At 39.9% G+C, this 27834-nt stretch overlaps 1 protein-coding gene across 3 annotated transcripts in view; it reads left to right on the top strand.

Annotated features, from left to right (window-relative positions):
• The first annotated feature begins 3829 nt into the window (after positions 1-3829).
• STIM2 (stromal interaction molecule 2) overlaps positions 3830-27834 on the top strand; it is a 151500-nt gene continuing 127495 nt past the window's right edge. For 2 of the 3 annotated variants that reach the window (XM_042984812.1, XM_042984811.1), the window contains exon 1: positions 3913-4516. In XM_042984812.1, coding sequence (XP_042840746.1) covers positions 4108-4516 — 409 coding nt within the window. In that variant the 5' untranslated portion in view covers positions 3913-4107. Of the gene's footprint in view, positions 3852-3912; positions 4517-27834 lie in introns of those variants that run through there. The other variant, XM_042984814.1, reaches the window with a different exon arrangement.

Raw genomic sequence — 27834 nt, 5'->3', positions numbered from 1 at the left:
CTCCGGATGCAAGATACCTTTTAAAAGACTTTCTTCCTCCACGTGCCAAGAAAGATGCAGTGAGGAAGTTTACCAACTTCACTTAGTTGGTTGAGGACTCTTCCATGCCTTATTGGCTTTAGGGAGAGAGAATCTGGCAAATGAGTTATTCCACGATGTCACTTTTCTTCTTAGTATGTGGCTTTAATTCATTCAACAATTAGAAAACCATATTTATATGCAGAGGCTTCACTCTTTGGATCCTGGGGCCACCATATACGTAGTTACCACCTTAGAGATGTTTCTAAAGGTCTCAGGACCTGAATTCCCTTGCAAGCTTGGGTGGGGAGTTAGTGGGAAAACAGAAAGTTGGTTGGTGCGCAACAGGGCTTCCACCAAAGGAAGTTCTTTGCATTTGTCCGAGGGGCTTAATTGTAATTTGCAAAAGAAGCGGGGTCTCGGACGATGCTCCGTCAGCCGCCAATATTCCAGGGTCGCGGAGTCAAGCCAAGAAATCTAACTCGCAAGTCGCTCTGTTGGGGAAAGGCGTGCTGGAGAAGCTCCGTGGGCGGGCAGGGCGCAGGAAGAAGCCCCTCTCAGTTACCGCGCACCGGAATTCCCCACGCCCCTACCTCCACCCCAGCTCCCGCTCCACGCCCACCCACAGCCTGCCGCGCCCGCCCGCGCGGTGACGTCATCGCCTGGCAGCCAGCCGCCTGGACGCACCGCCCACGGAGTGGGAGCCGGAAGCCAAGCTAGCTTCGGCGCGCTGGCGTCCCGGAACCGCGGGAGCCTGAGAGCTCGCGCACCTGGGGAAAAGGCGGTGGGAGACAGCGGGCATGCGCGAGGCTGCTTGGCGGCGCAGGCGCGCTTCTGGCTTCGCTCCCGGGACGAGATCCGGTTCTCCGGGTTGGAGCGGGTGGGGAGTCGTGGGCCGTCCTGGCTGCCGGGGAGAAGGGGGAGAAGAAGGAGATGGGGACGGAGCCCGACTCTTGGGAAGGGCTGGTTTGCTTCTGGGATGGGAGGGGCCGGCTGGACGGATCTTGCGTCTGTGCTGGGCGCGCCCCACGGAGTTAAGGCTTTTTTTTTTTTTTTGTCGGAAGATGAACTCAAACCACCACGCAGGCAAAGAGCGATGAGCTTATCCTAAATTAGGAACACGCTCAGAACACACGCCCAGAGCCTGGTGCCAGTTCTCCCTGAGGGATGAAAACGTACCTGTGTGCCAGGCAGCGCGCAAAGGCAGACCTGTTATTTCACTCTTCTCCCGCCACCAGCAGTCCTGGGGGGCTGGCATTATGACATGGTCCCTAATTTTCCCCTCCGAAAACCGAGGCCAGAGTAATTTTTCTACGGGTTACACAGCTGAAAAGTGGTGGAGTTGCCGTTTCCACGAGGTTTGATAAAAAGCTCAGTGCTCCCCATCACATGCTTGAAGTCACGAATGGGTGAAAATTAGACAGTAAAGATACTCTGTAAATGAATGGAAAGTCAAAAAGTTTGGACGTTAAAAACCGGGCTGCAGGAGTCAGGCAGGCGGAAAGGAGAAAGGTCTGTTTCCAAGTAGATTTTGAATGTGCTTTGGCAAGAGGAAAGAGAAGAAAGTTTGTGGGAGGCAAGGAAAAGGAAGGTAAAGGGTTGGAGGTGAGACAGAAGTCTGAGATAAAAGGGAAGTGATTGTTTTAACGGGAACCTGGTGTTTCTGCTCGGCTTGCAAATAGAAGCATCTGTATGTAATTCTACAGATTGGCTTCTCTTCCAAAGCAATGGATTTTCTCTTTTCTGCACTTAGGTTTTTGCTAGATGCACAGTGACGCTATACCTCTGTTTCACAAGAGGATGCATTCTGGTCACTCTAATAGAAACTTCAGAACCCTTGACAAAGATGATATGAGATGATTTATTGCTGAACCCTGGCCTGAGACAGGTCTTTTCAGCGTTGGCAGGTATCTCCCTATCTCCTTTTTGGCTCCAGTGGTGAGAGGCATAAACAGTTAATCATAACCTCAAATCCAGTGCCCTTTCAGTGGCAACCTCTATCTTTGAAAGGAAGGAGGGGTGCCTGGCAGGTTCAGTCTTTGGAGCATGTAACTCTTGATCTCTGGATGGTGAGTTCAAGCAAGCCCCAGGTCCTAGGGTGTGGAGCCTACTTGAAAGACAGAGAAAGAAAGAAAGAAACCCCCACATATCTTTGTTTAAAGAAGGTTGGCGTGGGTGATTTGTTAATTTGTTTGTGGTTTTATACTGCAATTATTGCTATAATACAGCTTGCTCTACCCAATTTAGCAACTGATTAAGTGCTACCTTGTATTAGTCTCTAATTATTTAATGGGTGTAAATTTTATCTCCTAAGCAAGATCATAAGATTTCCCAGGCAGGGACTGTGTTGTTTCTTATATCCCTGAGTACTGACTTAATAGACTTTTTTCTGTCTCTTATTCCTCCTGAATCCCAACTACTCAGTACCCTGCCTGGCACATACTAGGCATTCAGTAAATATTGAATGAATGAAATGTTGCCTTCTGGAGAGCAGAAAACAAGACTGTTATTTCTATTTTTCTAGTCTTCCAGCAGAATTCTCTCCTTTTGGTAGACACTCAGCAAATGTGTGACTTGATTGCTGTGCCTTTCAGCGGGGGAAATATAATCTCCCTGTTGCCCTATGAAGAATTGCCACCTAAAACTCTATGTTCCCAAGAAAAGTCTGTCAAGAAATAATTGTTGATAGATTGATTAGCTTCAAAGAAATTCTTGATTCTTTTCTGAAGTGTGCATCTGCCCTTCCACAGTGAATGATAATCATGGTTATATTGGCTACATTGCCTAAGAAATTCTTTGGGAGATTGTGTAATTTGAGGATCTTTTTGCCTTAAGAAAACAAACCAACCAATAAAAACCAAAATCGAAGCCCTAACCCAACAATGAAAACCCAATACGAAACAGGACATTTATGCTTAAGAACCGTACCTGAAAATTTTAAACAACTTTTTGCTCTTGGGAAAGAGAATGCCTGTGTGTGTGTGTGTGTGTGTGTGTGTGTGTGTGTGTGTGTGTGTGTAGGCGCGCTCTGCTTCGTTTCAGGTAGGTAAAGCCAAGTGTGAACAACCGTTCTGTAAACTTATTAAACTAACAGCAAAGAATCCTTGTTAGTGAGGTGGGAGTAGCGAGGTGGTGATTCAGGAAATGTTTGAACATAGGAAAGTCAGGGACAACGGCAAATCCATTTCAGTATTTCCATTCGGGGGTGCTAAATCTGGCCCTGTCTCCCATTTATCAGCTGTGGGACCTGGGGATAAGTTACTTAACATCTCTGGGCTGGGGTTGCCTCATTTGTACAATGGGGATGATAACGATACCACTATATAACTTTAGAGTTACAATGTGTAAATTTGCAAAGCCTTTCGAGCGCTGCCTGGCACATGGGCTTGTAGCAAGCGCTTTAGGTAAATAAAACACTACGCTATGCTAACCTCCACTTCCACATTGCTAGCTTCTTGTAAGCCCCACCTATACTGAAATTCTAGAGACGCCGCTGTTTCTGATTACAAGGTTTTTTCGACCCATGCAACTATTTTTGTTGCCGTCTACATGCCTATAACTCGCCCAAACAATTTGGGAAGTCAGTACTCCTTTGTCCCGCCTCTTTGGTCCCCCCCCGCCCCACTCCTGTCTGGGCGGGGCCGTGAGTGGGGGAGGGGCATGCCCGTCTTCCTACCCTCAAACCAAGCTGCTCAGCGAAAGCGTTAACTGCCTCCCCGCCGCACTCCGGTCCTCCCAGGAACGCCCCTGGAGGCGGGGCTGTGGCGCCGCGCAGGCGCAGTACAGCAGCGTCGCGCCTGCGCCGTGGAGGGGCTGAAGGAGGCGGGGGATTGGTATGCTGCGTGCGAGTGTGTGAGGGAGGAGGCGTCGGGGCCGAGCGTGGTACTACGACGGGCGCGGGCCGGAGAGGGCGGGGGGATGCGCCGCGGCGGCGGTGGCGCGGGCGCTGGGGCTGGTGTTGAGAGGCGCCAGAGCAGCGGATCCCGGTCTCGCCGCCGCAGGAGCGCGGGTGTCGCGCGCGGCCTGAAGACGCCGTACCTTTCTGCCCCTCACCTTTTTTTTTTTTTTTTTTTTAAATAACCGGAACCAATGAACGCAGCCGGGACCCGAGCTCCGGAGGCCGCCGGTGCCGAGGGGACCAGGCTGGCGCCCGGCAGGAGCTCGCGTCCGAGGCGGCGGGGGCGGCCCGAGGAGTCGCCGGCGGCGGCTGCAGCGCCTGGCAGAGCGGACGAGTGGCCGGCGGCCGTAGCGCCGCTGCGCTTTCCCCCTGCTCCTCCTCCGCGCCCTCATCCTGCCGCGACGCCCGGCCCGGCCTCGGGCAGGCTGCGGCGGTGGCATTGGGCTGCGCTACTGGTGCTTGGGCTGCTGGTGGCCGGCGCGGCGGATGGATGCGAGCTGGTGTCCAGGCACCTCGGCGGGCGGCGGGCCTCGGGCTCTGCCGCCGCAGCCGCCTCCTCTCCCGCTGCGGCGGCGGGCGACAGTCCGGCGCTCATGACAGGTGAGGGCCTGGGGGGGGGGGGTGGGGGGCGGCGGGCGGGGCGAGTCCGGCTGCTGAGGGACCCCCATCCCCGGGAGGGGCCCCTGCCGGGACCCCGCTATTCGACGGCCACGGGGCGATGCAGAGCGTGGCGCCCAGACGCCCGCGCCTTGGCCGCTGCTTCGTCGCGGTCCCCTACAGTCCGGACGCCTTCCCCCACCCCCCGCCGCCGCCGGCACCCCGCCCTCGACAGAGCCTCTCGACGGCACTCGCTTCCCCGCCCTACAGTCGGGTTCCCCGGTGTTCCACGCTGAGCAATGCGGCGGTTTCTCTTCGTGCTGCAGAAGAGCCAGCAGGGTCTGCAGGGTACTGGGCTCAATTTTTTTTTTTAAGCTGCTAGAAAAAGTCGGCAGCAGCAATGCGGTATTGAGTCGGCCTACGGTGCTGCTTTTGCAAAGGCAGCTGGCAGCGAGTCTCACAGGTTCAAAGCCCCGCTGAGCATAGTGTCCCCGGGGAGGCTGCTAAAGAGGATTCTTTGAGAGCCATAATACCTAGTGGTATGAGTGGTTCCGTATTAGTATGCGGAAACCTCTAAGTCTCATGTGTGTTTTTTGAAGGGTGGGAGGAACGTTTTAAAGGATGAGAAATATTTGCTGGTGGGAGCATCACTGGGTGACAAAGGGTGCCACCAGAAAGCGCTTCAAGTAACCAGAAACATACTTAAAATTTATCAAGTGCAGGGTATTCGGGGCTTGTATTTGAGCAAAACAGTTCTGATTGAGTGCATCAGCACCTTTGTAATACAGAACGTTCTCGAAATTACTGAAAACTTGCGAACGTGTTGGGTAAGGATAGGTAGAAAATAGGATCCTTTTAAAGCTTTCCAGTGGCATGTATAAGCGGTCTGCATGGTTTAGGTAATGATGTAGGGATCTTGAAATGATTTCTTTTGGAAAAGTAGTGGAGCTGAAGTAATGTTTGTTTGTTTGTTTATTTATTTATTGTACTTTATTTTTAAAAGTAATCCGTAGCTTTTCTGCATTGAATGCAAGACTGAAAAGGAAAAAGTAAAGTGGAACAAGATGACCCATCATTAATTTAACCAAAGTGATAGTCCAGCAGGCGTCTGAAAGTTACTAACAGCTGCTCTGAGAAGTGCTCAAGAGCTATATTCTTTGGAGCAAAGCAGCTATTCTCTGCGTTCTATGACAGCGTGTTTGCTATTTTAGAGAGGAGGGTGTTGGTAAGCTCTGTTAAGTGCTTTGTAGTTGTATGGAACATAATGAGCAGAATATTTAACTTGCTTTACCCTGAGACCTAGCAAGCTCCTCTAAAGGAAACTGGAAACCTCAAACCTATCACTGGGTAATTTGGAGAAAATGATTACAGAATGCTCAGTATTAGGACCGTGATATGGTTTGGGAGGATATTTGGAATAATCTGAGGCTTGAATAGTCTTCATTCTCGAGATACAGATGTGGCAGATAAAAATGAAGAACAGTGATTATTAGGAAAGTAGCCAGATAAAACTATAATCGTGAAGGTTAAAGAAAGTAGGGAGATAAAACTGACTCTGAAGGTTTAATGCCTCATGCAGTAAGGGAGGGAGCAGAAATATTGGGGCTTCTAGAAGGTGTAGCAGTGTGATGCTTGGTTTCTTGAGCAGAAGGGTTTGTTTAATAAATAATTGGCTAATGTTTTTATCAATATGTAATTGGTAGAAGGGCATATAATTCAGAAAATTTAGTATTTTTTAACCAGTAACAGTATAATGTATAATTATATCATACATAAAGTATAATGTAGATTATATCAAGGAAATTACTGCAGATGGAATTTTATTTTATTTAGCTGTTTATAATCCTTTTTGAAGATTTAAATTTCTCTGAGTTGTTTATGGCATTGTGAAAAAGGAAAGGTGATTCTTATTGGATAAAAAGTCTGGCGTATCACACAAAATGAGTTTGTGCTGTGGTGCTTTAAAATAAGTTTACAAAAATAGTATTAATTATGGAGTTTATTTTTAATGTTCTTTTCCTTTGTTGGAGTATTGATTTTTAACAAGTTAAACATTTCCATTTAAAGTTTAAAATAATCAGACTACACAATGTGCAAGTTAAATTGTGGTCATTAGTTTATTTAAATACAGTCAGTAGCACTGGTATCTGGGAAGTGGTAAATTGGAAGTCTGTAATAAAGTTGGAGCACATTGAAAATTTCTCTGAACTACGTATATGCTCTCTATAGGGCTCCTTCCTGTTCTTCTGATTATATGAATAACACTTTCATTTATGGTTTCCACTTGTAAATGTTGTGCTAGACCCAGAACATAATAGATTGTTGCTGATGTACACTTTAGGAAGTAGAATCATAGCCTGTACTTAAAAATTACTGTTAACTACATTCTGGGTAGTGTTAATGGACAGAAAAGGGGTAGAGAGCATTAGTAATAAAACGTAGCTACATGTGAATTTTGAAAGTGGACAATTCTTGAAAGAATTCTGAGAGAAGAATTGTTCTCTGGCTCTGTATTAAAATTGTCATTTAACTGTGAGTTTTCTTAATAGCTCTGAAAATGACAGTCCAAATCACATCTTCTCTTTTCCGCTACAGTTTGGTTCTTTAGGGACGTTGTAAGAGTTTGCCTCTTACTAATAAAACGTAGAAAGCATTCTTTTCCACTGATGTTTCCCTCTCAGTTTTATTTTTGAGGTTTAGTATATCCTAAGAATAAATTACCTTTAAGTCATCTATTGCATATTTCGTTTTGGGCAAGCAAGTGTTCTTACAGAGACTGAGAAATCATCAAAATAAACAGACTTACCATCATAATGAATATCCGTTTCTATTTTTCTTTTCTATATAACATTTTCAGGATTTTGCAAAAATTTGGTTTGGATGAGGTGAAACCAATATTTATACTATTGTGAAATAAAGGTTATATATGGGGATATAGGGCCCTTGCTTTGTAAGTGATTGAAATTTAAAGCAGGTTAGGGCTTGGTGACTAAGAGTTTGTTGATTACCATCTAAGGCAGTGCTTTAATAATTCAAAACATTTTTTTTCTTTTTTGCGTAACACATTTAGAATCAGTGACTTGATCCCAGTAGAGAGAATAATTGATCTCATCTGGATATGGTCTCTGACAAATAGTTTATGAAAGGCAAGAAATACACTCAAATGTGTCATGTATATGTGTGTGTGTGTGTATACATACATGCACACACGTATGTACATATATTTACATATATGTATATATTTACACACACACACATATATGTATATGGAACACAGTTTTTTATTCTGGCAAAATATACAGAATTCAGTTGACCCTTGAGCAGCAGGGTTAGGAGTGCTGATGTCTACAGTTAAAAATCCTAGTATAATTTTTGACTCCTCCAAAACTTAGTTACTAAAGCCTACTGTTGACTGGAAGCCTAATGTAAACAATTAACACATATTTCATGTTTTGTATTATGTACTGATTCTTAAAGTAAGTTAGAGAAAAGAAAGTGTAATTAATAAAATCATAAGAGAAAATACATTTACAATGCTGTACTGTATTTATAAAAAAAATCTGTATATAAGTGGATCCACAAAGTTTAAACCGACAGAGCTTAAGGGTCAACTGTAATTGACACATTTAAAACATATTTTCTTATATGTAGTTACTTGTTTCAGAATTAAAAAAAAATTTTTTTAATGTTTTGTTTATTTTTTGAGACACAGAGAGACATAGTGTGAGCAGGGGAGGGGTAGAGAGAGAGCGAGACACAGAATCCAAAGCAGGCTCCAGGCTCTGAGCTGTCAGCACAGAGCCTGTTGCGGGGCTGGAACTCACAAACCGCAAGATCATGACCTGAGCTGAAGTCGGACGCTTACCCGACTGAGCCACTCAGGCGCCCCAGTTTCAGAATTTTTTAAAACAAATTTTAGTTTCGGAAATATTTGGTTCTGTCGTTTTCTAAAGATGAGTTAATGCCACTTTCTTTAGTGCCTGTATAAAGGTTTACTTAACTATAATACTTGTCACTAGCTTGGTATGTTATTAGGAATGTAAAACACATTTTAAAATGTTTCTTGGAAGTATTAAAATTTCAGTGAAAACTTAAAGTATTCTTAATTTGAAGGAATACGATTTAGAAAGCGCCACTTTACTCAGTGTTAAACACATCTATGTAGTGGGGCTTTCGTTAATTTAGATGAAAATACTTTACATAAATATGATTATCATTGTAAAATCTTAAGGTTCACTTTTAAGTATCTCACCTTGAATGCCTAACATTTACGTAGCAAATGTCACCTTTTTCTTTTTTTCTTTCTTTTTTTTTTTTATTGGTATTGGCTTGAGTATAGTTATGTACATGTTGCTTTGAGGAGTATTCTTTACAATGAATTTATAGTGCTAATGTTTATATTGTGACAGTGGTTAAACTTACAGTGTAGTTTACATAGTACTAGAAAATATTGTTCCTCTTTTTGTGAAATTGCTCTTTCCGAATTTAGCTTATATTTAGCTTATGAAGCCGTCTTTGGATGACTGGGTCTTCTGCTATATTTGCATTCTCTTTTGCCTTCCCAGGTAGTTCTCATTACTAGTCCTTTTCTTTATCAGTCTTTGGCCTTGCTGTAGGGGTTTTCCTTTCTTCTTTTCCTTTCTTTTCTTTTTGTTTTTGTTTTGTTCTCTAGCTAACTATAGGATTAAAGAATCTACTCATTTGTTTTTTGATATAGTCTATTCTGAACATTTAAGAATTAGTAATCTTACTGGTCTGGAAATATTGCATCCCTTGTACTTTTCTTGAGAATACCACGGCAGACCTGATTGGGCTCTTGAGGGAATCCCCTGCCTCGGGGTAACTTAGAGGACCAATTGGAAAAATGGGTTTGGGATTTGGCGTAGCTTTAGCAATAGGAGTATCCACATAGGAATTCTTTAATTTGCTAAGGGTTTTCTTGGTGGTTGGATACATGCTGAAGTTTTTAGATTAATTTAGACTTCTGAGTAACTATTGTCAAGCATTTTGGATATTGGCAATGCAGTGTAGAATACTTTAAAATGGTGGTTGGAGATCTGTATCTATGTATATGGTAGCTAAAGTATAAACTGGTTAAGCTAATGTTAAACAGTTAATGGTATGATTAGTAAGCCATTTTTGATATTCACTGGAATTTGGACCTTATGTTATTAAGATCTATCAGATTTTATCAGCCAAGCACTTATTTTTTTTTTTAATTTTTTTTTTTAACGTTTATTTATTTTTGAGACCGAGAGAGACAGAGCGTGAACGGGGGAGGGTCACAGAGAGAAGGAGACACAGAATCTGAAACAGGCTCCAGGCTCTGAGCTGTCAGCACAGAGCCCGACGCGGGGCTCGAACCCACGAACCGTGAGATCATGACCTGAGCCGAAGTCGGACGCTTAACCGACTGAGCCACCCAGGCGCCCCAGCCAAGCACTTATTAAGCACATGCAGAATACCGCATAATAGGAATGGGAAAGAATACAAACAAGAGTAGGACAATGAGTTGTGCCTATTGGGAATAATAGATATGTTTACTAAACTGTTACTAGTTGTCAGTATTGGGCTCAGTGATTTATATACATCACTATTTTTGATTCTGAGGTTAATCCTGTTGGAGATAACCTGCTACAATCTTCATATAAAAGATGAGGAAACCTTTGGAGGATGATCTTAAGTAACTTGCCCAAAGTTATATTTAATAAATAGCAGAGTCAGAGATTGACCTGAGTTTCGTTGCTTTCAAAGCTTTGATTCTTAACTGGTATGTTATATGCATTCTTATACACACAACTAAATATAATAATGAGAGACTGTGATTAGTACCATAACAGACTGTAAAATGTCAGGGAAAGTAGGAGGGTAGAGTTTGAGTGGGACCTTGATAGCGACTTCTTGTGGTGATGAGTGAAAGAGCTTTCTGGAAGAAGGCATATGTAAGAATAAGGATTAAATTAATAGTTTTTTTTTTTTTTTTTAAACGTTTATTTATTGAGACAGAGAGAGACAGAGCACGAACGGGGGAGAGTCAGAGAGAGAGGGAGACACAGAATCTGAAACAGGCTCCAGGCTCTGAGCTGTGAGCACAGAACCCGACGCGGGGCTTGAACTCACGGACTGTGAGATCATGACCTGAGCCGAAGTCAGACACTTAACCGACTGAGCCACCCAGGCACCCTAGGATTAAATTAATAGTTTTATTTGGAGTTCAGCATAGGGTGTATGTACAGTAGTGGGAAATGCAAAGACAAAGAAGATTTGGGCCAAATTATCAAGGGCTTTAATATTCCTTAGTTTATACCCTTTGTATTGAAATGCCAGCACGTTTAAAACTGTGGTACTCAACCAGTTCAGGAGTATGGGAAATTATATGTTTTCTTTTTTTATTAAAAGTTTTTTTAAAATGTAATTTTATTTTATTTTTGAGAGAGAGAGAAAGAGCACAAGCAGGGGAGGGGCAGAGAGAGAGGGAGACGCAGAATCTGAAGCAGACTCCAGGATCCGAGCTGTCAGCACAGAGCCCTATGTGGGGCTCGACCTCATGAAACATGAGATCATGACCTGAGCCGAAGTTGGAGGCTTAACTGACCGAGTCACCCAGGCGCCCCTGAAATTATACATTTGCTTAGCATTACTGGTTTTACTAGATTGTTTAAACGGAAAACAAACTTTCAGTGTTTAATCATTAGTGACTAACATTTAACAGTACCCAACATGCACATGTTATGGAGAATGCAGATTTAAATATTAAGGTAAAACCAAAGGTTTAAAAAGGTATTTTGATCTTTGCGTGTTTTGTTCGTAAGCTTAAGAGGAGTAAATCTGTTTTCTGGTCGGGTTAGGAAGCAGTGGTTTTTCAACATGAGACTGACATGATCTCTGTTTGAGAAAGTGGAGTCCGCCAGACGGAAGTGAGGAGATAATAGAGCCGAATGAAGAGGTCAGTTAGGAAGCTGCATTGAAGTAAAGGTTTTGAGAGCTTAAATCATGAAGTTATGGTTATGAGGTGTTTAGAGAAAATTTTGTAAAAATTTGCTTTATTGTTAGGAAGGAATCTAGAAGAAGTCTAAGAAACAAAAAAATTACCTTTTACTTTTTTTCTTTTTTAATGTTTATTTATTTTGGGGGAGGAGGGACAGAGAGCAAGGAGAGAGAGAATCTCAAGCTGGGTCCACACTCACTGTGAAGTCTGATTCAGGGCTCGATCTCACGACTGTGAGATCATGACCTGAGCCGAAAATCAAGAGTCAGACGCTTAACTGACTGAGCTATCCAGGCGCCCTAAAAAATTGCCTTTGACTTTTAAACACCCTAGTGTTTGTAGAATGACTTAAATTGCTGCAAGTCCTTGAAAATATGCAAGAGGTGAAACAGTGTTGTATAGTGCCTTTATTTCAAATGTGCCTAGTTAAAATAAAAATTATTTTTATATGTGATTGGACTCATGATGATTTACAAAGTTGTTTATATATGGCTTTTTAGTACTCCATATTTTAAAGTGCACGTTTGTTCTTTAATAAAGGATAACTGTTTTCAGATTGACTTAATACTATATTGCATCAAAATTGAACTTCCCCACCCCAACCATCTGTAAATAGCAGTATCTTGGAGTACTGGCATATTGTTTCAAAATTAACTTTTGAATTTTGCATCTGAATTTTAAGCTTGATCCTTAGGTGATGATTTCAAATGCCAAATCTAAGTTATTCATTTCCTTATCCTTCTAGGTCTTTATGTTAGTAGATATTAGATAACTTATGTTAGTAGATATTAGATAACTCCGTCCTTCTTGACACTTTCTAACCCTACCTTCAGTAACTGTTTTCCTTCACTGGTTTTACTGTTGCTAATTTTAAGGGTGGTTCTCTCCTGTCTCTGTCCTCAATCTTGTGTTCCTCTCATCTAGCTGAACATTTCCTTCTCAGAGAACTTCATTACTAGGAAAGTTCTAAATTGGGGATAGGAAACCCCAAGCCAATGATTGATTTGACTTGGCTTTATTTCATTTGGCTCTTTAGGTGATACTGTACAACCATGGTGGCTGCAGTCCTGAGAGTAATTTCCTTTCTGCTAGGCTTCCTTAGTCATATAGTTTAAAGTGAAACAACTTGGGATAGAGGCTAAGATTAGTTGTAGAGTGTTAAATAGTAACCATTTAGTGTTTTCTTTACCTGGTGGTAATTCCCCTCACCCCAGAACCACAGAGTAGTCAGCTGGACTAACATTCATCTCAGCACCCAAGCACCTGTATCTGTCCCATTGTTTCTTGCAAAATGAATTTGCTTATGGCTCTTGGCCTCTGTTTAACTTATTTTCCCTCTGGTGGTTCTCACTTTCTCTACCCCTTTCTTTGTTCTTCCTGAACTTGCCATTATGTGGAACTGAAACACTTCAAAAATGACTTTATTGAATTAAATACTGGGTTTTTAATTGTAAAAATAATTGGAGTGAGTCTGATTTGTGTGATTTAAAAATACTGAACAACCCAGGGTACCTGGGTGGCTTAGTCAGTTAAGAGTCTGACTCTTGATTTTGGCTCAGGTCATGAACTCACAGTTCCTGAGATCTGTGCTGACAGCACTGAGCCTGCTTGGGATTCTCTCTCTCTCTCTCTCTCTCTCTCTCTCTCTCTCACTCTCTCTCTCTCTCTCTCTCACTCTCTCTCTCTCTCTCTCTCTCTTTCCCTCCCTCCCTCCCTCCCTCTCCCTCCCTCTCTCTCCCTCTCTCTCCCTCTCTCTCCCTCTCTCTCCCTCTCTCTCCCTCTCTCTCCCTCTCTCCCCCTCCCTCCCTCCCTCTCCCCCTCCCTCCCTCCCTCCCCCCCTCCCCCCTCCCCCCCCCCCCCTCCCCCCTCCCTCCCTCCCCCCTCCCCCCCCTCCCCCTCTCTCCCCCTCTCTCCCCCTCTCTCCCCCTCTCTCCCCCTCTCTCCCCCTCTCTCCCCCTCTCTCCCCCTCTCTCTCCCTCTCTCTCCCTCCCTCTCTCTCCCTCTCTCCTTCTGCCCCTCCCCCATTCATACTTTTTCTTTCTCTCAGAACAAGTAAATAAACATTAAAAGAAATACCAAACAACCTTATCACAAACCCCTTGGGTAATGAAAATGATTTGTAGTTGTTTGTTAAATGATTCTCAGTAAGTTAAAAAGGTTTTTTAAACCCTTACTGGAAATTTTTATCTGCTATTTACCATACAGGACATTTCACAGACCCATGTTATTGTGCAGGTATTTTCGTCCCTTTGTAAAAATATCTGGTGTTGAGGGGCATCTGGGTGGCTCAGTCAGTTGAACATTTGACTCTTGATTTTGGCTCAGGTCCTGATCTCATGGTTGGTGGGATCAAGCCCCACATCTGGCTCTGTGCTGACAGCATGGAGCCTGCTTGGGATTCTCTCCCTCTCTCTCTGCCCCTTCCTGCTTGCACTCTTTCTCCCTCTCAAAATAAATAAACATTAAAAAGAAAATCTGATGCTGAGTAAATAGTCTTAATCCTCCTTTATTCCTATTTTCCAACAATAATCCTCTGACTTTTCCATGTATGATAAGTATGTAATTTTTCCTGGTTCCCTACTTTCATCTTCAGCAATTCTTTCTGCTTTGTCACACACATTCAAACTGTTAATCTTTGATATTTCTTTCTTCTGTATTTCTGTATACCAAATTAAAAAAAAAATCTGCTTTAAATCTTTGTTCATCTATGGGTATAGGTACTCTGCTATTTTATGAATTTGCTTTTTAAAACATCTCCTGTGATGTGCATCCAGTCTTTGGTTCTAGGTCTATTGAAATAGATCCTTAAAAGAAGTATAAAATCAGAAAGTCAGACTATGGTGAATCTGTGTGTGTGTGTGTGTACATAAAGCTTTTAACATAATTAAGTGACTGTTTTATGCCAGATATGATGCAAGGAACTGGGGATATAAAGATGCCTGATCCCACCAACCATGAGATCAGGACCATTTTTATCATTGCAAGAACAATGTAAACTTGAAAATTGCCCAAGAGTAGATTGCATAATCTAAAAAAAAAAAGTATTAATATTGTATTTGTTTTTTAAAAGGAAACTGCTATGGTAGCTTATCTAGTAGCATTACTGCATTTACTAAAAATATCATTAGAATATTTCTTAGAAGTTTTTTGTTACACATTTGCAGGATTGAAAATAAGCCTTCTTCCTTCTTTGGAACAAGGTGTGATGTAAATAAATATAGTTCTTTTTTGTTTGCTCTTTGGTATTTTATGCTTCACTAACAAGCAAACAAACAAACAAGATACTTCAGTGACTGTAATGTTCCAGTCACCAAGGTTGGTGTTTTGAATTTTAAGATTAATAAGTTGTTGGGGCGTCTGGATGCCTCAGTCATTTAAGCATCTAACTTGGGCTCAGGTCATGATTTCATGGCTCGTGAGTTCGAGCCCCACATCGGGCTGTGTGCTGACAGCTCAGAGCCTGGAGCCTGCTTCAGATTCTGTGTCTCCCTCTCTTCTCTCTCTGCCCCTCCCCTGCTCACACTCTGTCTCTCTCTCAAAATTAAATAGACGTTAAAAAAAAAGAAAAGATTAATATGTTGTTGACCTTGCCATGTGTTCTAGGAGGAGATACCCCTTTTAAAGGGTGATAATACATTGTAACAAGAGTATAAGGGCATAAGGGCTATATTTAATAGAATTACAGAGATGGAGTTACTCATTTTGATGTGGAGAGGTGGGCTATTAATGAAGATTTTTTTTTTCCACAGTAGATAACTCACTGGGAATGCGTGAGAATTTGTCACATAGGGAAAAGTATAGCAGTGTGAGAGGAGGAAGCTGAGTAGGGAATGACATTTATTATAGACATTGCCATTTGAGAATGTTACATGGAGATTGTGAATTACCAAATACCTAAAATGCAACGGTCCTCCTGCCTGTAGTGTACCACCATCCATATTTCCATGTGGGATTCATGTTTATGCCCGGCATTTTTGTATTTTATCTTATTTAATCCTTTAGAATCCTGGTGAGGTTATTATCACCCCCATAGATTACTACATATAATGGAGATTTAGGAGTGGTCTCAAATAGTTTATATCTTAAAAATCCTCCAGTGCCAAAGATCTGTATGATAAAGCACAGTGTACGATTGGAGGGGAATTAGGAAATGAGGCTGATGATACAGCAGAATTAAACATTCTGATTAATTTTAAATTCTTGGGCTTTATTGTCTAAAGAACATTATGAGTTTATTTTTCATTCATTTTTGGTAAATAGCCAGCTTTTTATTTCTTAAAATTTTGCATTTAGTATTCTGAAATCTTAAAAAATACTAATTTACGATATATAATTTCTAGAAATTAGAAAAAATTGGTATCCTCATTAAGTGGGTAATTCCTATTTGTGGTTTGTTTTAATGAATATGCTGTAAGGATGGAGTGTCATTTTTAAGAAGCATAACATTTCATATCTTGAACTTTTACCTGGGTCACAAGTCTGCTCCCAGTTTTGTACAGTGAGATTAGGAGCATGGCCTCTAGACTAGAGCAGGATTTCTTGGGTGGTCCCAGTCTGACAGTGGTTTTGTAATTCGCGGTAGGTGATTTAATCTATTCATGCCTAAAAAGGGTTCCTGGACCCAATTCCAATGTGTGTGGGGAGACTCGCCCATACCAACAAGCAGTTCTCAGACACCAGCATGTGTCTGAGAATTCGTTGCAATTCTGACACTATCTACGTGCAGATAGAATCAGATTCCACAGGTTAGAAGTCTCAGTCCCACAAGACTACTCTCCACTTCAGAAGCCAGTCACAAGCCCAGGTTGTTACCTATGTTTCTGATTGACCTGTAAATCAGAGGTTCCCATGACCCCGTATTTGGGTTCATTTAGTTTGCTAGAGTGGCTCACAGAACTCAGGAAACCCATTTACTTACTAGATTACTAATTTATTACAAAGAATGTTAAAAGGTACAGATCAGCAGCCAGATGAGATGCCTAGGACAAAATCTCAAACAGAGGAGCTTTTGTCCTCCTGGAGTTTGGGGCTCTGGATAATGGCACATGGAAGCGTTCTGTTTCCCCAGAGTGGAAGCTGCCTGAACCCCCTTTTGGGTTTTTATGGAGACATTGGGTTTTCATTATATAGGTATGATTGATGAACTCAGTGGCCATTGGTGATTGATTCAACCAACCCCTCCCTCCTCCTTAGAAATCAGGGTGGGACTGAAAGTTCCAGATCTACATTCGAGCAGTATATGGTTCCTCTGGCAGCTAGCCCCCATCCTTTAGGTGCTTTGCAAAATTCGCCTTCAGTAACCTAAGCCCAGTTGTAGTGGGAAGGGTTTGTTATGAATAATAAGTCACTCCTTTCACCTTTATAGCTCTGAAGCTTTTTCAGAACAGGAAACAAGAACCCAAATATAAAAGATGCTCCCTTTGCTCTTATCCATCAGGAAGTTCCATGGGTTTTGGGAACTGTGAGCCAAGTTTGGAAACTGTGGACAAAGACCAAACATGTATGAATTTTTATTTTGGTCATCTCCGTGACCAAATACATACATTTCTTATAAATTACAATATTACAGTGCCTAAATGTCCTTATCTCTAAAATGATTTGGCGATTACATGAGTTAATCTGTGTAAAGTGCTTAGAACGGAGTCTGGCAGATCTGAGTATTCAGTTGTTGGCTTTTTTTTCTTTTAACCTATAGATAAAGATGTAGGATAGTTGTAGAAATGTGCTGTGATATATTGAGTATTGTTAAGATGTTTTATGTTGCATTAAAAAATTTGAAGACATAGTTTGAGTCACATCTATGATCTAAATAACCATTAATGATCTGAGCTTTGAATGTATGTATGTATGTAACTAAGTATGGAGATTGAGATTGAGGAGTACTGTGGGATTTTTAAAAAATTGTGTCATTGGCTTAAATGATTTTTTTTTTACCTTTTTGTAAGATTAAAAGATTTAAAGTATTCTGCAGTTGAAATATCAGATAAAATCTTTAAGGTCCCCATGAAGCTTGCATTTCATTTGGGAGTATAGGGAAAAAAAAAATGTTTTTAACTTGTGAGAAATGCTATCAAGGAACAAAAGAGGCCCAAGATAGAAAATAATGTGGATGGTGTGGGGACACCTACTAATTTAGGTAGGCTGGTTAGGAAGGGCTTCTGAGAAGGTGACATTTAAGGGGACATCTGAAGGGTCAGGAGCCAAATCTGTGAAGAGTCGGGTAATAGCATTCCACGAAATGGTAGTAGCATGGACAAAGACCAGGAGGCAAGAAAGAATTTGAATTATTTGAAGAAGCAAAAGTATCATTTTGACTGAGCATCTTGAGGAAGAGGGAGAGGAGTGTTTGATCTGGCTGTCCCAGTGGGAAGGGCCAGATGATACAGAGCCTCATAGACCATGTTTGGGGTTTATTCAGTGGGTGATAGGAAGCAGTTGAAGCACTTTAAGGAGAGTAGTTTATAATTCCTTTTTTGAGGGGAGGTTTGTTAGTGGTTTTTTTGCCCTGGAATTATTATGGAAAAGACATGTAACACAAAATTTACCATTTTAACCATTTTTTAAAAAGTTGTATTTATTTGTTTTGAGAGCATGTGTGTGTAAGCTGGGGAAGGGCAGAGGGAGAGAGAGAATCCCAGGTAGGCCCCTCGATGTCAGCACAGAGACATATGCGGGGCTCGATCCAGGTGAGACGATGACCTGAGCTGAAATGGAGAATTGGACGCTTAATGGACAGAGCCACCCAGGTGCCCCTTAGCCATTTTAAAGTGTGCAAATTCAGTAGTGTTAAGTATATCCACAGTGTTGTGAAACAGATCTCCAGAAGTTTTTAATCTTGCAAAACTGAAACTCCGTTAAATTTCAATCAGGAAAAGGAGGCAAACTGAAGAAGAAACAAAGAACTTTTATTTGGGGCCATAGAATTGGTAATTTAGGGAGCGCAGATTCACGTAGCAGCTGGAGAAGTGTCCTGCTCATGTGGGGGAAAGCAAGGGGTTTTTATGAGAAAGAAGAAGGTAATTACATCACTTAGATATAGAAGAACGGACGAAAATGTTCATTGGTGCTAACCGGTTGAACTGCTTTTGATTATTCTCTAATCGACTACTTTATTGGTGCTATCAAATGAAACTATTCTTGGTATGCATTAGTTAACCGTTCTGTCTTCATGAAGTTCATACCAGCAGTTTTATGGTCCGAATGTCAGTTGTTCTGTTGTATTTTACTAGCAACTGCTGGAAACACTTGCCCCTTCTGGCTGAGTTTGAGTTCATTAATTAGAAAGGAAAGTGGAAGCTGCAGCTTTAAAGTGGAGTCTGTCTTTTCACACCATCAAACAGTAGTTCCTCACAGTCTCTGGGACCTTCATTCTGCTTTCGGTTTCTATGAATTTGACTCCTTTAGATACCTCAGTGTAAGTAGAATCATGTAGTCTTTATTTTATCGTGACTAGCTTTGACTTAGCTTTAATGTCCTCAGTGTTCATCCATGTTGTAGCATATGGCAAGATTTCCTTCCTTCTTCAAGGCTAAATGATACTCCATTGCGTGTATGTGCCACATTTTTTATATCCGTTTGTGTGTCACTGGACACTGGGGTTGCTCCTACCTTTTGGCTGTTGTGAGTAGTGTTGCTGTGAACATGGGTGTGCAAATAGCTCTTTGAGACTGTGCTTTCAAGTCTTTTGTATATATATATTCAACATGGGATTCAATATGGGATTGCTGGGTCATATGGTAATTCTATTTTTTGTCTTTTGAGGAACCTCATACTGTTTTCCATGGTGGTTATCCCATTTTACAGCCCCACCATCAGAGCACAAGTGTTTCAGTTGCTCCGTAATTTACATTTAAAGGATTTATTTGGCTGCTGTTTGGGGGATGAATTGTTGGGAGCAAGAGTCACCAAAAGGAGATTGCATAGGAAAGTAGTTATTAGTAGTCTAGTTGAGAATTACTAATGGCTTGGACTAGGATGGTAGGAGAAGAGGAGGGGTTAACAAGGTATTGTGGAGTTAGAATTGATTTGGCTTGCTGATGGATTGGGAAACAGCAGTGAGACAAAGGGAAGAATCAGTGACAGCTCTTAGATTGGTGACTTCTGGGTCCCTAGTGACCTCCACAATGCTAATGCAAGTAGGAAAGTCTTTCCCAGAAGCCCTCAAAATGTTTCTTCTCGTGTCTCCTATGTCAAGTCTGGGTTAGTAGACAAGGATTTCCCTTTTTAGAACAATCGTGTTTCATTCTCCTAGGACTGGGGGAGTGGCCCACTTTCCTGAGCACATTAGTACCCTATATATTTGAACAAAATGGAGGTTCTCTTAGGAAAGGAGAAGGGAGGGAATGACAGATTAACTAATTTGCTTTGTGAGTTTTGGGGAACTATCGTGATCTCTTTTGCCTCATTTGTAAACCGGGAATATAAGTACCTCACAGGATTGTTGTGAAGATTAAAATAGTGGATTTGAAATGCTTAACGAGGAGTAAAATGCTCAGTAAATATTTTCTTTACCTGATTCCCTCTCCCCTCTTTTTTTTTTTTTTTTTTTTTTAACTTTGTATTTCTTTTAATGGTGCCACTGTTTTTCTAATCAATCAAACACAATTTCTTGGAGTTGCATTTGATCTTTCCCCCATTTTTCTATTCAAGTTCAGAGTGGGCACAAACTCCTTGATTATCTTTTGTATGTCATAAATATACTCCAGCAAAATTAGACTACCCCTTGTTCTTTGAATACACCTCATTGTCTCCCTTAGTCCCTTGCTTGCATGTTTCTCTCAAAGTAGAGTGTCATCTCCCATCTCTCAAGGTCCATTCCAGATATTTGTTCAGTCAGTAAATCTGTATTGAGAGTGTTCTATGTTCAGTGCACTGTTGTATGAGTGGTGGATACAGTGGTGGGAAAAGATTGACATGGTTCCTGCTCTCCATATTTCTTTTGTCATAAAGTCTTTCCAAAGTTATCTTCAGTGAGGCATGACTTCTTCCACCTTGGAATTTTCTTAACAGATTGTTTATACCCTTTGTATTGCAATTCTAACTGGCAATATCTGTCTACTTATGTTGTATTACAGTGGTTCTTTCTTTTTTACCCATTTGAGGTTCTCTGTAACAATATCTTCTTTCTCATGGAGGTTGTCCCATAGCCTTCTAAATACTTTTCAACTTGAAGGTTTGTTTTTGGTTGTAATCTGTTGTAGTTGATGATGCCTTACATCTGTACAGTGATTAATGGTTTACAGATAGAACTTTGTGTCTAGTGTGTTCAGCACTTTACGATAATATGGGTAGTCTGGAGCATGGTATGATCTAATCACCGACATCTGTCCTTATCTAAGATGTTTTTTGTTGCTATTTGAAAAATTTTATGTGTTTAATATTCTTGGAAAAAAAGTGTAGCATATCTGTATTTGTGACTGCTAATAACTTTTAGTGGAAAAATGTTATAGGATCAACTTTCAGTTTTTCACTTACATAAACTAAGTAGTTATGATTAATATATTACTCAGTTGGCTTGAGTCATGAAGTCCTCTTTAGTTTATATTTTACATCTTTTTGAAAGAGTTTAGGGAAATTAAAATGATGTGACTATTAAAAAGTCTGGAATTTTATTCAGTTTGTAATCTCATAGACATTAAAAAACGCTTAAAAAGTGCTGGTTAACGTGAAATTAAGAGTAGTAGAGTCCGTTTTAGGCATGGTCAGTGAGATTACATTGTGCTACTTAGTTTGGGAGTATATTTATTCAACAAATCTTTGAATGCCTACTGCTAGATACTTTTTAGGTGCTGGAGAAATAGAAAACTAAACAAGTCTCTGCTCTTATGATTTCACTCTTAGTGTTCTAGTCATTTGTCATGCAATAATAGTTTTGGTGTATACAGTATGTGATATTTGAACAAATTGGCAATGTCCTCATTTTGTGATTGCTGCTGATCCCAGTATTCACTGGTTTCCACACTCTTGTAATTGAAACTGAGAGCCACGTTGTTTTTTACCTATTATTCTTTTTACTTATTTATAATATGTTATATAAGTCATGATAAATCTCTTTAAGTCTTCTACAAAGCATATATAAATATTTGTCTTTTAAAATCAACCTCAGTGCAGTATAATAGACCTAGAACTGGAACCCAACTCTATTAACTCCTAGTGCTATGTTGTTTTTGCCATAGGCTATATACTATTTCTTTATGGGATCTATTTTAAAATGTTATAGAAATGTGTAAATATGTTGGTCCTCTGAATTTAGTCAAACACATATGAAATTTTATAAGTTGTCTAAACTTATTTATAAAATTGTCATTTAGCTTTTATAGTGTACTAAAAATTAGTTTTACATTTTGAAGTCTTAAAAAATTTTTTTCAGGTAGCTGGCTGGTAGTCATGATATATTCGTCATAAATCTTGGTATGGAACTGTCAATAATTGGGACTTTTTCTTTTCTATTATAGATTAGTAAAAGAGTGAAAAAAATTATATTCTAGGGCCTGTGATTTATAATGAAAAGACTGTGCTTAGGAATTAAAAGATAATAAGATAAATCTTTTTTTTTTTTTTTTTTTTTTGTTTGTCTTTGGTCAGTTTTTAAAGATTTCTAGATATACAGCAGCTGTTTTTAGTTAAATACAAATTCCAAAGCAAGACATGGTATGTTTATAGATAGTTTTTAATCATGATGAAGATGTACCTGAAAAGTCTTACCCTAGAAGAATTTGAAGTTGAAGAACTAACTTACAGGAAAAATAGTCTTCAAAGTGAGAGATCAATAACCCTATGAAAGTCTTTATTAACATTTATATTTGCTAAGAGGAAATGCCGTAGGAAAGAAATATTTGCATATTCTGAATTAGTACTTCAGAAAAGTTAATTTTTATTTATCTTTTCAATATAATGAAGTGTTCAGAATTTCCTTTTGTAGTTTGCAAGATGCTTGAAAACCCATCTTATTTCCTTTTATTTTTTTTTAGAGAGAGAGAGAGCGCGTGCGTGAGTGGGGGAGAGGGACAGAGGAAGAGAGAGGGAATCTTAAGCAGGCTCCACGCTCAGTGTGGTGCCTGATGTGGGGCTCCATCCCACGACCCTGGGATCAAGGACCTGAGCTGAAATCAAGAGTCAGACGCTCAACCGACTGAGCCACTCAGGTGTCCCTGAAAACCCAATTTAGGTTGTAGTAGACAGTATGCATTACTAAGGAGCATATTCATATGCTACTCAGTATTTAGTCCATCAGAAAGTTAGATATCCTTTTTCTGTTAGTTGGAATTGTTAATTTATATCTGAGGGTCCATGGTGGTTCCAGACGTGCTGATTGACTTAGATGAATAAAACGGGAAAAACTTTGGGTACGTTTATTTCACAGTTCTTTTTATATTCCTACTACTATGGCTCAGGCATCTTTAGTAATTCATAGAGTATTGGTAAAAATTGAGTTCTTCCTTTAGGAAACTTGTTATCAGGAGACATGAGGATTTTGAACATTCTGACTTGCCTCCGTTCCCACGGCTTAAGTGGGTCTTTGGATCTTAGCACTTTCCCAGCTTTGAGACAGCAGAAGGATACTCTAAAGGCCAGGTAAACTTTACTTAAGTTTCCTTTAATTTAGGATTGCATTTTAAAAGTCTCAACCCTGTCTCTTCTCTGCTTTATTCTGATCAGTTTCTAGATGCCTCTTGTTTCCAGTCATCTGTGACACAAATTCTCACAATAGTGGACATGGTAAACCATAATTAAATTTGTAAAAGAATTTTCACAATGTAGAATGATCATCCCCGGGGATTTACTAAATTCATGCAAAGTAATTGTTTTTACAATACATAACTAAATGCCTTTATTTAATGTATTTGCTGAAAATTAATAGGTTTGGTTTTTTCTCTTTTTTTTTGTCAAAGTAATATAGTCTAAACATCTATATTTGTTTGGTTGCTGTTGGAAGGAAACTCTAATATGTGTTTATTTGGTTATAATTCATGTCTTTTTCATCTCTTACCACCCTTTTCTTCTCTTTCACCTGTTCCTCTAGTTAACTTTTTATGTGGAGATGGAAATAGTATGTTATTGTATTTTTATAGATAGTAGAGAGTATTTAACACTATCTGCTAAATACTTGCAGTATTTTATTATTTCAAGCTATATCTTTTGTCTCAACCCTTTGTTTTAACTTGCTCAATTTAAGATAATGATAGCTTCACAATTTTAAGAGTTTTCTGAGCTCCTTGGATCTGTGGTTTATTGTTTTTCATTAATTTTGGAATATCTCAACTGTTCTCTTTTCAGATAATTTTTTTTTGTCCTACTTTTCTTTCTTCTCCCTTTGGCACTCCAATTAAGGATATGTTAGATCATTTGATACTGTCCCACAATTGTTGGGTGCATCCTTTTTTTTTTTTTTTTTTTCAAACCCATTTTTACCCTTTTTTATTTCAGTTTGGATAATTTCTGTTGACCTGTTTTAAGTGCACTGATAATTATGTGAAAGGAATTTTACACATTTGAAATTGTGTTTTTTTATTTTATTATCGTTTGACTGTCTTTCATAGTTTTCATATCTGTTCAGATTCCCCAGCTGTTTATACATATTGTCCAGATACTTTAACATATTAATTCTTTCCTCTAGATCTTTTAACATTAATCACAATTATTTTAGTCATCCTGTTTGATAATTCTAGCATCTGGGTTATCTCTGTGTTTGGTTCTGTTTGCTTTATCTCTTGACAATGAAGTTTTTTCTTTTTTTCTTCCTTTTAAAAACGTGGTTCATAATTTTTTTAATGGCTCATAATTTTTGATTGATAGCACAGTTGAGACTGAGATAAAATTGCCGATGTCCAGAAATGGGTGTGCTTCTTCTGTCAGACTATTAATGTGGTAGTTGAGATAGTTTTGCTAGTAGTTCAGCTGGGTATGTCTCTGTTGTTACTGGTCATTTTCGAGTGTACCACAGACCAGAAATTTCCTGTTACTTTGTGTTTTGTGTGGCCTGAGTAGTGTTCTTACTGCATTGGCTGCTGTCAGCAGCATGCCTGTACTGATGGGGGGCAGTGGAGGGGCTCCCTCTGTGTCCTAGATTTGTGGTGGGAGTGAAGGAGTGTTTGGTTTTCCTGATCTAGTTTAAGTCTTAGGCCTTGGGATTGGGCTTCCTCAGCCTTCTTCCTCTTCTCACAGTGGCAGCCAAACTCTGCCTTGTATCTGGGGGAGGGCTTAGGCTAGAGAGTTTCTTGTTCTTTGCCCAAGGGTAACGTACTTTGTTTTGGTGTGGGATCCAGGGATTCCTGGGCCAGGAGGGTTTCTTGTCCGTCTCCTGAAGCGGTGGGCTTTTACTTCTACCTCTTCCCAGGAGCAGTGGATATTTGCCTGGGCCCTGGGGATGTGAGAGTTTCCTAACCCTGTCTGTCTTTGCTTCTGTTGGTCTGTGCTTGTCCCTCAAACTGACTAATCATGGTTTTTGGTATGTGCCTCTTTGCCAGTGCTTTTCTTCCAGGCTATGGATTCTGTTCTCTTATCCTGTTACTTGTATTCCCTGTCTAGCTCTTGACTTCTGTTGATAATTATTTGCTCCTAGACTTCCATGGTCTAAGTTCCTGGTCTCGAGCTCCCTTTGCATTGTGTTCAGGTTGAGCTGTCAGCCTTACTTCCTAAGGTACTTACTGAAAAGTCAATAAACTTTTCGATTATTTTTGTGATTCAGGAATTGCCAGTTATTCTCATTAATCTACATAACTGTGTGTAATACTAAACTCTTTAGACCTTAGGTTGTTGTGTAGTTTTTACCAAAAAGTCTCTAATGAGGATTATAGGATTCCATAGTTCTTCTTAGCGGTTCTTAATTTTTTAATCCTTGTTGCTCACCTGTGGTGAAGAGTGCATGGTGTTGTAGAGATTGAGTCAGATAACCTGGGTTGAAATTCCTGCTTCATCGTTTCTTTCATCTGGCCACTTCTCCATAAGACATTTGTTGACTCCTTTTTCTATTTTGGTGTTGGAGTCATTACTATGACTTCTGGCAGCTTTAATCTATGGAGCACAGTCATTGTGTTAAGTGTTTTTCATAGGTTCGCATGTAATCCTCTCTGCAACTTTAGAGAGCAGTAGGAATTATTTATAGTAATTATTGGAGGGATTATTGAGTAATTATTTTAGGAAACTGGAGGCCTGAATACTTAAGTGTCATATCCATTACCCCATAGATAGTAAGAGATGCAGACCTTTAACAAACACTAGTTAACGTTCCATCTGATGTATGCTTCATAACATACTTAACTATTCCTTATTATTGGAAACACACTTGAAGTTTTAGTTTCATAAATAATGATTCATTCAGACTCCTAGGAGCTATACTTGATCGTTCTGGGTCCTTATCTCCCACATCCTGACCATCTGTTAGTAAATGCTATAACCACCCACACATATTTTGAGTTTTCTCCACTTTTCTCTATTTCCATTGCCATCACTCTAGTCCAGGCCACCATTACCTCTCATTGGGATGCCTGCAGTGGCTTCCTAACTTCTTGTTACTGCTCTTGACCTTCTACAGTCTGTTCTCCAAGAAGCCTGTAAAATTACACATAAGATCATATCCTTCTCCCTTCAGTAGCTTCCCTTTTTATTACAATAAAATAGACATTTCTCCTGGCCTGCAAATCCCTGCATGGTCTGGCTCCTGCCTACCTCTCCAGATTTATCTCCTTTTACCATTTTCTCCTACTCTGACTTCTTTTCTGCTGCTAGAATATGCCAAACTCTTTCCTTGTTTCTGAATTGTGGCACTTGAGGTTTCCTGTGTTTTGGCTGTTCCTCTATTCCTCAGCAGCTTCTTGCCTGGCTGCCTTTAGTTTTTGGTTTTGTATCTTTCTCAGAAAGACTTACTTTGGTGATTGCCTATGGGAGCAGTTTCCTTCCTGCCTCTGCTCAACAAACGCATAAAACACATTTATATATTTATGTGCTTTTATATACTTACACATACTTATAACTAGAAATTATATTTTGATCTATTTAGTAACTTGCTACCTGTACTTACACGTAGAAGACTAAGCTCCTACAGGATTAGACCCGTGTCTGTCTTGTTCATATGTTACCTAGATAGTGTCTAGTGTGTCATAGGTAATCCATAAAACTTTTTGGATAGTGAATGTCTTGATTCACACCCTTTGTGCATAAACCTTTTTCTACGTTATGATGTTTTTTTCCTCCTTGAGAATAAAAAGCCAAATAATTCAGGCAATGGAAATGTTTCATGTATTTTTTAAACATAATCTGCTAATTTAAACATTTCAGAAATGATCCCCTTCCTCCCCCTGGTTTTAGATCTTATGATACTTAAAGTGAGTGTTGTGTCATCTCCATTTTCATTCCTCTTTCATGTAGTTTTTCTTATTATAAACTTGGAAAATACAGACACATTTAGCAAAGAGAATAAAACAAATTTTATTCCTCGGGAACACTTTGGTATTCTTTTTTATATATGGCAAATATTATTTTATATAGTTGCAGTCTTCTTTGATGCAATTTTGCATCTTGTTTTTTTAAATTACATATTCTGAGTTTTTTCTTAACTAGTAAATGAAATAGAAGATGTAAACTATTTACTTGTCCTTACTGTTGGATAGATTCCCATTGTTGAATAGCTGTTTTCAGTTCTGTTAAAAATATTTTTATAAACATTTATGCACATAAACCTTTTCTTCCTTCTGGATTTTAAGGCTGTAATCCCATGAGCATACTATTAGAGTAAAAGGTATGAAAATTTTAAGATTAAAAATATATTGCTGACGGTAAAAATAATTGTATTCTGAAAAGATTATGTTTTTGAGTGCCCATTGGTATTTTAATTGAAAAAGAATCTTTGCTATTTGGGTGAAATATCATGTTTCATTTCTTTAATTATTGGAGTTTGAATGTTTTCGCCTTTGTGTATTGTTAAACACACTGTCCCTCTGATCAAAGGTTGGAATGGTCCTGACAACAGATCTCTTTTCTCAAACTAATAAGAGGATGAAGACTGATTCTTTTCTGACATTCCATTATGGTGACTCTTGTAAAAATGTGATACCATTAAATGAGCTCTCCGATAGGCAAATAGTGCTTTGATTTTCTTAGTGTTGTAAAGTTTCCACTGTTGGTGGTGTTTTTTTTTTTTTTTTTTTCTTCTTCCCCTCATTATGGTTTAATTCAGAAACCTAGTTTCTTGAATTTATAATTTAACAACTCAGGTTTCTGAAGAGTAAGTTACCATGAATATTAAAAATGTTGGTTGCCTTTATTTTCTGTTGCAAGTTTTTTCTGGAATATTGACCTTTTTCTCTAAATGGCAAGGTCTGTGATAGATGCTTGA

This window comes from Panthera tigris, chromosome B1 (genome assembly GCF_018350195.1).
Source record: "Panthera tigris isolate Pti1 chromosome B1, P.tigris_Pti1_mat1.1, whole genome shotgun sequence".
In the NCBI taxonomy this organism is placed as follows: Eukaryota; Metazoa; Chordata; class Mammalia; order Carnivora; family Felidae; genus Panthera; species Panthera tigris.
The sequence above is the reverse complement of the archived record's forward strand: the minus strand, read 5'-3'. Positions and strand labels throughout refer to the sequence as shown.